We start from the raw sequence: 13,061 nt of genomic DNA on the forward strand, positions 1-13,061 counted from the left end.
ATTATTATTATTATTATTTGGAACTGCTGCTCTAGCACATTTCCTGGTGATCTCTAATCAGGTTAACTGCTGTTCATTGCTACAGATTGCTATGGGAAACTACGGCTGCAGCTCATCAATGTTCTATTGACATGGTTTCAAATCTATAGTTTTCTGTAGCAAGCTGTTGACGATAGAAGCAGTATTCATCTATGGAAAAGTGCAATACAATCAGTCTCTTTTTTTGTGCTTTTTCCTTTAAATGTCAAGATATAATTTCCTCATAAACTTCGTGGGAGGCTCTGAGAAAAATAAAAAAAAAACAAGAAAAAACAGTGACGATAATGTATTTGCTACTGCTGCCAAGCTACTAGAGATGTATGCTTCAGCCAGGTCACTGTGCTCCCATAATTGTCTCAACTGTAAAGAACATGCCAAGCATGCAGATGGCAAGGAGAGCAGCTTCAACTGTAATTTTGGTCAACAAGCCTTCCCTTTGTTTAGAGCACATTTGGTGCAGGTGAAGTCTGATTATTTCCATTAACCCTTTAGCGGCAGAAAGAACCAAGAAAAATGGCTTTAGCCAACAAAGAATGAAGATTGTTATCACCCCCCCAAAAAAAGCAATTACTCACATGAGTTACTCGGAACATCAAATCCCTGAAGACAGGTTGTGACATGTAACACACAACGCTGCATTAAATCCAGCCCAACAAATGCAGTGAACAATAACCAAAAAGAAACTACAGCTCTGCCCTTTGAAAGCATTCTCTTATAAGTGTTTATTGTGAACCCAGCTGTGCAATGATATCCAGCTCTTATGCTCAATGCTGTAATTACAGGCAATATCTTCTCAGTTCATATATCTTGATGATTATAAGAATGTATTAGCTTGTTACAAACTGATCATGTAAGTGCTTAATTATCCTCGATACGTGAACAGTTTATTAAATCATAGTTAAAACATGATAAAAAAAAAAAAAAAGTGGAATCATTTTAAAACAAGTGTAGCAGTCTAAACCCTAGTTAAGTTCTGTATATTAAAGTGCATCTTTGTCCACAGTTAGGAATGCTAAATACATGCTGTGTATATGTAAGGTAAAGCATGACATTTTCTTATATCACATTAGATTAATTTAAATTAAACATAAATATATACAAAAAGAAATATGGACTAAAACCATTCCTTATTCATTCTTCATAACTTTTGCTAAATATAAATAGCTGTCTGTCAAAAAGAAACTACTGGTTAAATTTGGCTCTGAAGTCTACCTATTAGTATCTATTACAATACAAGTTTTATTTCTGCCCATATCAAAAAAGAAAGGAGTTTACCTCCAAGCATCATGCCAGCTTGGTAGCACTTTCTTAGACGACAGGCTGGACAATTCTTCCTGCGAATCTTATCCACAATGCAGTCATTTCTCCCAGCACACAAATAGTTTTGATGACCTGAAGCAGCAAAGAATAAAAGCCTTGATGCCCGAATTATTACACAGAATAATATAATGTTGCTTGTCAGCATCAAGTACTGGGCGGAAACAAATGTATTGCATGTAGGCAATGATTAGATCAGGCAGATGGAGCATGCCTTCAGCAATGGAGATGAATGAAACTACATTTATTGAAGAAAGGGATTTGTTTCTTAAAGAAGTAAAGCACAGGATGACATGGTCAGGGTTAGATTGAAAGGCTCCTCTAAATATGCTTGTGTCGGATGAAGTAAACAAGAAACCAATAGGGATGTCTATGTTCTTTTATCCAGTGCTGGATTATGGTGACCATGTGGTGTAACACATACCAAATGCAATTTAACTACCATAATTAGGCTGCACACATTTTATAAACATGTTCATGAGATCAGTCTTGAGAGTATGGTTAGATTGCCCATCACTGTCTCTTATTAAAACACAGTGACTCGATCATATAGTAAAAAGCATCTTCCTGCCTCGCCATCTTAATTCCTGCCTTGAAACAATCACCTTAGATGATGACCTCTTTTTGAATAAATCATTGATTGTAACAGAAATAATGTAAATTATCAGTTGTAAAAATTTGCTAAGTAGAGCATACATATTTATTCAAAGCCTGTAAACTTGAGTCAATGTACACAAAATCAATGTAGCTACAGTGAAAATCCCCTAAATGTTGCTTGCTTCTGTGGAACACAGCTTCTAAAATCAATGTGGGAAGAAAATTGAATAACTGAGTACATTTTTAGTATTTACAAAACAGCACGACAGTTCGTCATCACAGGAACATTTTAAACAGACTGAGCTTTAACTGTCCTACAATAAATGTATTTTATCTCCATGTTTGAATTCAGCAAGGCCAGTTTTGGTTGCAATGACCTGGCATTGTTAACAAGTGACTCCCATATTAATTAAACTTTCCACTAAAAGATCAATTCTCAAAAATAAATAAACAGCAGTTCAATCTACACAGTAATGGATCAGTATATGAAAGTCCCTTCACATTTTCATCAAGTTCAGTGAAGTTCTCAACAGCTTATTGTTGTAATTTAGGACAGTGCTGGGCAATTTGGGTCCTGGTGGGCCATTCCACACCGGTTACACGAGAGCAATGATTAATTAGCTGAATAAGCAGCCAGGTTGTGAATGAATTAACAAACACAAACTCAATGGCAACTGGAAAATATGCTGACGTCTCAATTAATTTGACAAGCTTGTCCATCTAAAACTCAACAGAATGTTGTGAAAGTTAGAACTGATCTCGCAGCCAATCTGTGAGAATCTGAGACATGGTACTAAAGGGTTTGGTACATTTTTTTTTTTATAAAATATTAGCTTTTGGTTGTCTGCTGTTGCTTTAGGAATACATTTTGTTATTCACTGACTGTAAATTAAGAAAAATAAGAATAATAAAGCACGCCCATACATACATACATACAAAACAAATCTTACCTTCTACTGCTCTCTTAAAAAACACCTTGCAGCTACCACAGGTGAGAACACCATAGTGACAACCAGAGGCCTCATCCCCACAAATCAGGCAGAGCCGCTGGGGTATCACACTGGAGATGAAGGGAGAGCCAAGGATGCCTCTGCTATCTGGTCTTTACAAAGAAGGAACACAACACATTGCTCTTCGTTGGTGGTTTCAATTAATGAACTAATGTCCCAGACAGAAGAAACATATATTTAAAAAACATAGAAAAGCATGCGTTATGAATATATGACTAGTATATATATATATATATATATATATATATATATATATATATATATATATATATATATATAATATTACTGCAAATGTAATGTTTCTTGTTTTTTTTTTTTTTATATATACACAGCTTATTTGTAAAATATATGGCCATACAATTAATACTAAGAAAATTATATTTTATTATTTTTCAAGTGACCAAAAATATTTCTGTACATGATCATATGATTTAGTGTTCGGTATAAAAACACATTGTTATGCATGTCCTATTTTAGGAACCTGTAATACTTAAAAAACTACAGATCTGTGCTGGTGACTAAACACAAAAATAACAGACACCCCCTGCCGCCATGTTGAATTTATTTATTTACCATAGATGATGATAGTTTCTCATTGGGTCTGGACTACTCAAATGCCCCCCCCCCCCCCCCCCCCCCCCCCCCCCCCCCTCTGACTCATTCACATACACAGGAGAGAAGGTTCATGTCATTGTAATAACTTTGCACCAGTGCACTCTCTCCTGACCTGTGAGGACGCAGTGTGAAGGGAACAGAGTGCCCTGGACTGGATGGCCTGACAATTCATTCCCAGGGTTAGGTGGAAGTCGGCCATCTAGAAAGAGGGCACAGCTGCGGTACATTAAGTCATCGCTCCAGAGGGAAAGCAATGTGGCAACCACGGATTGGAGGAGAAACGGCTGCACTTGCTAACCAAGGGGGGGAGACTGAAGGTACAAATAGGGGATGTGGCTAGGTGATCTGTTCCTTTATTTATGATTAATAGAACACTAAAGGATGAGCAAAATAAAACCGTGTTTAGTGTTTGTTTGCTTGTCGAGTCTAGTTGTACTCTTTGTTGTTTATTAGACGGCTAGCACGATCTGGAGCTGTCACTTAAGGTCAACACAAACCCTGACAACACTGCACCATTGTTCATGGATTCATTGTGAGCTTCCACATCGCCACTCCCCGTAACTACAACCCTCTTCTCTGAATAGACAGGTAAATCAAGATCCCTGCTATCACTGGTTGTTTCAAGTACCCATTAAAAGAAAATTATTGATGTTATGATTATGAACTAGAGTGATTCTACCTATCGCTCTCCATTTTTTTTTTTTTTATAAAACCTTGAACCTTGCCAATCTTAGCGCTAGCAGGAATGGACTTTTTAGTGAACTGGAACCCTCCAGCCTTAAGTGATATATGGCGACTGATATTTAATTATGGTCAGTAATAATAAGCTCAGTAACCCAGAGATCGTTGACAGATCACAGAGACCTTGAGACTCAATAGAAAATCGGGAGGTTAGGCAGGTATGAGTCACAGCCAGATAACATGCTTGACCCAGCGTGAGCACCCTCGCTGCCTATATGAAAAATGCTTTCCTGTTAAAAATGTACTGACAGTACGCATTTGCGTGTTAAAAACAATATGAAAGCTTGCATTTGTTTTTTATTGGTGTGCATGCATACCTGCTTATCAGTTAGGTGAACCCCTGACTATAATGATTATAATGAGAGATGCTTCTCTCATGGTGTAAGGCCTCAGTTTGGGCAGCCAGAACTTTATAATCCTAAACTGCACAGAACGTGTCTCTTATATCAGAAGGTTCATATGTGGCATCTCTCACAGTACATACATATTTTATGAACTGATTAATTAACTGTTCTTATGAACTGATTAATTAACTGCTCTTAAAACCAATGAACTCCAGAAGAACTTACTTAGCGGCACTGCAGTGAACTTCAACAAAAGAACAACATAATAATCAAAATATTTTAGCACAGAATATTTTAATTAGTTATTTTATGCATTACTAAATTAAAAGTTATTAAACTACATGTTCAGGCAAGAAACAACAAAACTAACATCAATCAACGGAGCCAACTGTAAGTACACAGATTAGCGAGCAAAAATATATAGGTTTGGATTCATGAACTGGGGAACTCAGGAATATATCACAAAAATAAAGTTGGTGAAAAAATGTACTTATATACCTCAAAAATCGTTTTTTGTAGCTAAAATCTTAAGCTTTAAGCACAGGTAGTTTCTTTTCTAGAGGCAAGCAGGGAACCTAACAGAGCATGTACAGACTAGTGAGTTTCATCACTTGTTTCAGATTGGAGAAATTTGAGGTGTTACAATTGACCCGTGTTACAACAGTCCCCGGTCTGCCGTAATAATAATAATAATTTAAAAACAATAAATAAAACTATGAAAGTCTTCTTTTCGACGAGCAGTCTTTCTTAACGACGATGATTAACCTGTATTTATGCGATACTTTATTGTTCTTTTATCAGTTGTTGCTATGTTATGTCTTCTCCATAATTTCGCATTAATATGATAGAAAAAAAGCAGACGTCTTAAAAAGCTTCAAAGTTAACCCATAGTCTGAGTGAGACCCCATTTTGTATATGTTGGGTGATATATTCTAATATCTATGGCGACATGTGAAGGATGATGTTTCACATGTATCTTATTCTGTTTAATAACCCTACCCTAGGGTACCATGACAATCAATGCAATTAACCACACGCACACGCACACAACACTTTCTTCAACAAAATGATACTACAAAAACCTCTCGCCTATACGTTTTCCGAGTTTGTAAAACTTTAGCACAAGTTCAAACAATATACAATTGTCGCACGCATTGAATGTCTTATAATATCCATCGCGTAATGGTCTTACCCTATATAAGCATGCGGGTAACTGTGCAGCATGCCGTTGCCTCCGTGAATCCCGGAGGTTGATGCGTAGCCCGCTTGCTTTTGCTGCGGGTCAAAGACACCCGTTTGAAACCAGAAGTGTGGATTTGAAGACGTGGAGGGCACCGGTGGTGACGAGAGCTCACTCTTGATTTTGTACATCACTATCTCTTGAGGCAACACTTGTGCAAAGTCCATCGAACTTCCTTGGAGAGGCCCATCAGCTCTGTGCATAGTCAAGCTGTCCGCGTCTTGTCTTTTCTTGGAAAGTTGCTCCACTGAAGTGTTCACTTGTATGCCTGTCACGCAGTGAATGCCGCCTGAATAACCTTGTGAAAAGCCGGGAGAAAGCGATTGAGTGTGGCGGGAGGTACCCTGCTCCCCAGTTACAAGCAGTGGCTGCGTTCTGGTCGTGACTTGAGAAGGATTCAAAGCCACTATGCTGGCGTTGTAGAAGTCCAGTGATGAAAGTTGGGACTCAGATTTTGTAAAGTGAGCTGAAGCTGTATTGTTTTCAGTCTTTAACGTTTCGATATAATTTATTTTATCTTCGGGTGGTTCTTTAACAAAAACAGTTTTGGTGCCTGCAGTCCAAGAGGTACGGTCGGTCACAGTTGTCAAGGGTTTCCCAATCATTTCAGAAAGTTCGTCGGGCATTATCGGGCTGTCAGTAATGCCAAAATCTTCCCATACTACGGTGTTGTTACAACCTGGACCTGGTACTTGTGGAGTGACATCAAAGTTTTCTTGGTTACGCATAGGTGAAGCGCCTATGTTTAAGTTTGGTGTGTAATCAGAATCGCCAGTCTGTTTAAGCAACTCCTCAATATAATTCCCCATCGGGTCTGAGAAACCTTTGAAAAAATCGTACGTTCTTTTCATCGACTGTTTGCCAGTAAGAAGTGGTTTTGACGGTGCTGTCAACACTTTGTCATTGTTGTCTTTTTCTTTTTGATCCATGATACACAGCTTCCGATATCAAATTCCGCGCAACTGTTACTGTTTTTACCACAGCAGGTCGCTATCTCATTGCGCCGCCCCCATCTCCATTCTTTCAGTTTACTGTCTAAAGCTGTATTACAGTTTAAACTCAACAAACTACTACTGTCTATTAGCAAATTGCTATTACGAGGCACAACGCAACGTCATTGAACCCTAAACACCTTAAGAGCATAATAAACCAAATTCTGTATAAACTTTTCAACAATGAAATGACACAAACATGTATACAAAAGACACATTATGACACCATTATTAGAAACACCAGCTAGCTTACAAAATCAATTTGATTCACATAACTGACACAGAAGGACAATGCAAAATTTGCTCTCTTTGGTGTTTCATTTGACAAGAAAAATTACTGTACATGCTTTACGAAGTCCACGTTACTCCTTTCTACACGTTTAAAATCTCTACGGCAGGTTTGTATAACTCCCCCCACTCAATGTGCAAATAAGGACTGACGTCTTTTCGCTTGATGTCACAAATTGCTATGATGCATAGAACTTCTTATTGCTTACATTTTACAAAGAGGGACAAAAAAAACGTCTGAGTGTTATACAAGTTGTAAGGAAGCTTATACCGTTTCTTATACCGTGATTTAACTAATGCACGCTTATTTATCTTGCCTGGAATTCATTACAAAAAGATGGGGTGTTGTTTTAATTATCAAGCAGGTTAGGGTTGCCGTTGTACTGAACCTATTCAATTAGAAGACCGCTATATGCGCAAACACCATTTATGACTTATCAGATCTATGTCAGCCACTTATACATATTCAGTACACATAAGAGTCCATATGAAATCTAGCAAATGACATTTTACACATAGTGCTGACCATATTAAAGGGCTGTGTGTCCTATTCAGTGTGTCCGTGGGGGAAGGACGGAACTGTAACACATATTACAGCTAACAGAAATGCGTTCCATTGAGTACAACAAAAGATACATATTTAATTGAGGAATTGTGTTAATGCGAGGCCAAACATACTATAAGCAACACAGAGACGGAACGTTTCACTTTTCTTAATGATAAGTAAAATAGTTGTAACACATACACAGTTAATCGATGGCATTCATTGCCGCGCTATGTTAAAGTAATGTTAACTTACACCATCTGCAGTATTTGTCCTCACAATGTCCTTGTTAATGAAGCTATGAATGTCAAGGACTTGACTGGCTGTGCTCGAGTTTCAGGGAAGATGAGATTGGAAGTCTTCAGTCCATCTGTTAACCTTAAACCATGCTCACGATCACAGAAGGTTGTTTTGAGTTACTTCAAGACATAGGCTGATACTGTTAGAATCAACTACGTCAACTCTAAAATAGCTTAAGTATGATAGTGTACTCACCGACTCATACCGACAGGAGGCGAGTATAGAAAATGGTCTGTGGATTAAATGTGCACTGTACACCTGTGGCCAAAAGCTTTGTACATATATATATATATATATATATATATATATATATATATATATATATATATATATATATATATATATATATATATATATATATATAATTTAACATCATTTAATGAAATTACAAAATGATAATGCAAAAGTCTTCGGGAACCAGAATAGTAGTACACTATTTCATGTTAGATTTCGAAATGTCCCATTTTTTTAATTTGTGTAGGTTTCTCGTTAAGTAATATGGAAAAGCGGAATGTAATTCAATATGTTATTCAGCGGGTTTCATTCGACTTACTTTATGAAGCAAAATTAGTTATAGATATAGGGTGATGATAAACGTTTGGCCATAACTGTAATGAATTGCGCAATTACGCGCCTGCGTAATTTACCCAATAATACTTTTCACTACTCTTTGGCACATAATTTATGGCTGTAAATCATAAGAAGATAGTAAAATGATGGATCGCGCTGAGGATAGAGAGGTATGACAAAGGATTCACCTTGCAAATATATCAGCAGAAGATTGTCCTTTACAGGTATTTGAAGACTGAGGAAAACTCTTGCAAAACGCTGTGTATGCAATAGCCAGTCTTGTTCTTCACATCCTTCTAAAGCGGCTACATTATATTATCTTTTATTACATTGTAAAAAAAAAAAAAAAAAAAAAAAAAGCATTTTATTGGATGTAATAATACTAGCCCTAATGTGTGTGAAAGCAAGGGACCAAATGGTATTTGTTTGGAGGGGGTGGAGGGAGGTCAAGGATTGACTGGGATAGTTAGAAAATGTGCAGCTCACAGAAATGGGGCTGAATCAAAGCTAGAAGAGCAGTTACTTAAGGGTAACATCCCTTCTTTTTATATTTGACTCGTTGTGACTTCTGAAGTGATTTTTGACTTTCAGACATTTGATGTTCGACAAAATGTTCTTCCACCTTTAAACTGCTGTAAACATCACAGTATAGGCCTGTTGAGTGTAAAGGGAACAAACTAACTATTGAGTGGATGAGCACACTTCATGGCTGTTTATACATTACAACCAAAGGAGTCTGAGGTGTGTTGAGGCTTAAAAGCTGTAATCCTTTTTGAAACTGGGTTTACTACAGCCTATCGGTTCAGTGTAGATATATAGTGTAGGATTTGCCGACTTGGAAGATGAATAGAAGTGCTCCATAAAAGACAGAAAATCAGACTTATAATCAAGTCTATAGCTGTGGCCAGAAGTTTTGCATCACCTAGAATGTTAGGATTGAGACATAATAAAAGAAAACTATATGAACTTAATTTAGATCTTTTGTTTATCATCATGTAATCAAAGAAACTGCAACATGATATTGCAAAAGTACTGGAAGCCATAATAGTAGTAGATATCTATTATAATAGAAATGATAGTAGATTTCTAAATGTCACATTTTTCAGTTGTTGTCAGTCTGTTTGTTAAGTATATGGAATACTTTTGGCCATAGCTTTAGAGTAGCACAACAAAGTTACGAACTGTGCACTAAATATATCCGTAGTTTTAAATTACCACAGTTAACTGTAAATCCCATAGAAGATTTCTGGTTATATCGGCTGTATTTATGAGCTGATGTGCTATGGCTAAATGAATGCTACATAATATATCTAGATGAGTTCCAGATTATCCCTTTATCAGCATGACTTCATTTTTAAACTCATATCTCAATGCAGCAAGCCTGTCGGTGCAGTGAGTGAACATCAGAATAATTAGAATCCAAATGGGTAAGATAATAAAACAGGCAGACTTTCTCCATTGCTGTCAGTGGATTATTACCCAAAAGACATGCCCTTTGAACACACACGGTCACCGAGACATTTCACTAGCTTCACTCCCTGATGAGAGAGACTATAGTATGACTGATCTGACTCTTATTATGCTAGCTTTAACATCCAGGCTGAAAAATAATCTGTTAAACAAAAAACGATGATGCAGGACTCACTGCTCGAGCTTTATAATTTGGATTTAGATATAATGGGGTAAATGTTCCTGAAATGAATGTGACAAATGACATGTTCTGCACAAAGTTAAAAAAAGACAAAAGGCAATACTAGATAACTTGATCAGCAACCTAAATGAAATCCAGTCCTGCTTTTCTTATTTCAAAACCAGACAACATTTGTTGCCCAGGTCTTGAAGGGGATACAGACTATACTTGAGAAAGCTATCGCCCTGATGTTCAGAAAAGTGGTCATAGTGGTTTATCACCACACCTAAACTTAAATATGGGTCACTTTTTATTATTATTTGAGTGTAGAATCCATTTCTGTTTCTTTGTGTTAATAACTAAAACAAGTTAACCAGTGCTCTTAGCCACAGTGCCCTTGAGTTTCTTTTGCAAATCTCTTACTATGCTAGAACATTTATTAGTGCCCTGGAACAGTTAATGATTTTCACATTTCATTTTCCGACATAAAAATGTTATTACATGAGATCAGAGGCTAAAATCTTTTTTTTTTCTTCCTTAATTAGTCATCTGTTTGCTCTACTGTCTGCACTGCTTGTTGTGTACAGATAAGCTGTGAGCCTTGGAAAGAGGATACTTTCCTTCAACTGATCAAGAAACTCCAGTGGACCCTGTGCACAGGCCCTAGTTCTCAATATGCAGTTGACTTGTATCTCTGAGCACCCCTATCTCAGACTTATACAGTGTCTGTTACCTAGGCAACCAGCCTCTTTTTATCAACATGACAGCCTGATGTATACAGTGTACCTTCTTTAAAAGTTTATGAATGTATTCATTATTTGCCAGAAGTTCAAGGAAAGGTCTGGTGATTATCAAGTGTGGGATTTCTTTTTAAGCAATTATAGCCTATTGCTAATACCATCTGGGTGATCAGATAATGAGATGATGGGGGAGAAAGACTGTTACAGTAAGCCTCCTGGTGGAGGAGGGGAGGAAGGTGCTTGCAGGTGAATTTGAAATGTCAACACAGAAGAGCCAAACAGTGCATCGGCAGTGGTGCCTATGCATGTGTACTCAGCATAGATAGAGGACATGTCATGAATAACCATTACTTTTATTTATTCATGGGCATTTATTTCATATTTTGTGAATATCAGCATTTTGTAAACAGTTGTTGGGTTTAAATGATACGCAGTATGTCACAATGAAAAAAACTAAAAGATCTGGTTACTGACTTTTCAAAACTTAACATATAAATAAGGCTGTACTGTGTGGTAGTTGACTGTGACTGGAGTTACACATTCCGAGTCGAAGGCGAGGGAGCTAAAGAAAGTCAAGGTCAACTACCACATGGTAGAGCTTTCATCGAGAAGCCACTTTAGCTGATAGAAAATGATTTTTATCATTTTTTTTTTTAAAAACACTTTAAAACTTAGATTTCCTTGAACTTGTAATGATAAAGAAAGAACGTTTATTACTCAAAGCTGCTTCTAGTTTAGATGGGTGAGGGATCTGAATGGAGCAGTAGAGCTGGAAGCTGATGATACTGAATGGTTTTCTAATGAACTGTACTTCATAATAATGTCATTGTTTAATGTGCCAGTAGAAAAGCGGGATGCATATGTGTTTATCTTACCTGTTCAAAATACAGGAACTATGGCAAAAGGTTGTTTATGTGTTGGGTGACTAACATTTTTGTGCTGCTTCAATATATTAGGTAAGTTGCCTGTTATTCTCTTATTAGGATCAAAGATATGTGGTTGTTTAAAAGTTTAATGGATAGTATGTGTGCTATAAGAAAAAAAGGACAGAGATAGTTAACAAATCCCACATAAGTGCCGATCAACAAGACCTTGTAAGGAGCTGGGTTTGACGCATGTACCTCACTGTATTACAGTTGAGATGTCCAAATTAAACTGCCTCCAATGCTCATGTATTGTTGTAGCTATGCCCCCCCCCATGTACAGAGCTATTAGAATCAGTTAGCGAGGTCAGACTGTTCTATCTGTAATCCCCTCTCTTTTTGTATCTGGGAGCAGCTGCCATGTGGTAGCTGTTATGAGAACATTATGTTCCATCAGGATTTTTGACAGAATAACTTCTAATATTATGTTACTTTCTTAACAGAACATTTAGCAGCATTCCGTGACCCTGAATTCTACCTAACAGTTTACATTTACATTTTGGATGTATTGGTCATGTTTTGTATTATAAACCAGGGCCATTCCCAATTAGAACCCGAGAGGAGCAGCCAGGAAATGTACATGAATTACGTGATCCCATTCTAATGAGATTCCTACAAAGTGTATGACACCACCTGTTTTCAACTGCAATATTCCATTTAAAGAGAAATGGGAATAGAACAGTACTCAAGTATTTTGTTGCTTTATATTTGTACAAAATAATTAATTATATTTAAAAAAAAAATGTCATGGGTCTCAACTCTACCGTCCTTACTTGCTAAATACAAAAGCTGAATCTAATAATAGATATTTCATATTTAATACCATATTGTCTCCATGGAGACCCTGTATGAGTTCATCCAATTTTCAGAACAGCAAAATGTCAAGGTGACAGATAGTACTGTAGTGCTGGAAGTAGAAAAGAAATAAATTCTTATTTTTCGAGTGCAATGCGGTGTACACATTCTGACTCAGCAGCTCTGCATCAAAGGCAAGCTTGATGCGGAGATTCTATTCACAAAGACAGATAAACATTCATTCAGTAGTTCATGCAAAGCCTCCCCACCCAAAATAACTTTTATGCTTACCTGTGTTCATTATGTAATATATACATGTACTCTTCAATCTATACCTGCTGAATAGTTCCATTTATCTGTCATGCTGGTTCTTTTG

The 13,061-nt window shown here is 37.0% G+C and overlaps 1 protein-coding gene across 1 annotated transcript; it reads right to left on the reverse strand.

Annotated features, from left to right (window-relative positions):
• Positions 1-6: 6 nt before the first annotated feature.
• Positions 7-7,312, reverse strand: LOC121302630 (nuclear hormone receptor family member nhr-6-like). Its single transcript, XM_041232641.1, has 3 exons — positions 5,856-7,312; positions 2,904-3,055; positions 7-1,431 (listed from the first exon to the last, which is right to left on the reverse strand). The coding sequence occupies exons 1-3, from the start codon at positions 6,830-6,832 to the stop codon at positions 1,265-1,267; spliced, it is 1,296 nt and encodes a 431-aa protein (XP_041088575.1). The 5' UTR covers positions 6,833-7,312; the 3' UTR covers positions 7-1,264.
• Between the last annotated feature and the right edge of the window lie 5,749 nt (positions 7,313-13,061).

The sequence above is a fragment of the Polyodon spathula genome, chromosome 30, assembly GCF_017654505.1.
Source record: "Polyodon spathula isolate WHYD16114869_AA chromosome 30, ASM1765450v1, whole genome shotgun sequence".
In the NCBI taxonomy this organism is placed as follows: Eukaryota; Metazoa; Chordata; class Actinopteri; order Acipenseriformes; family Polyodontidae; genus Polyodon; species Polyodon spathula.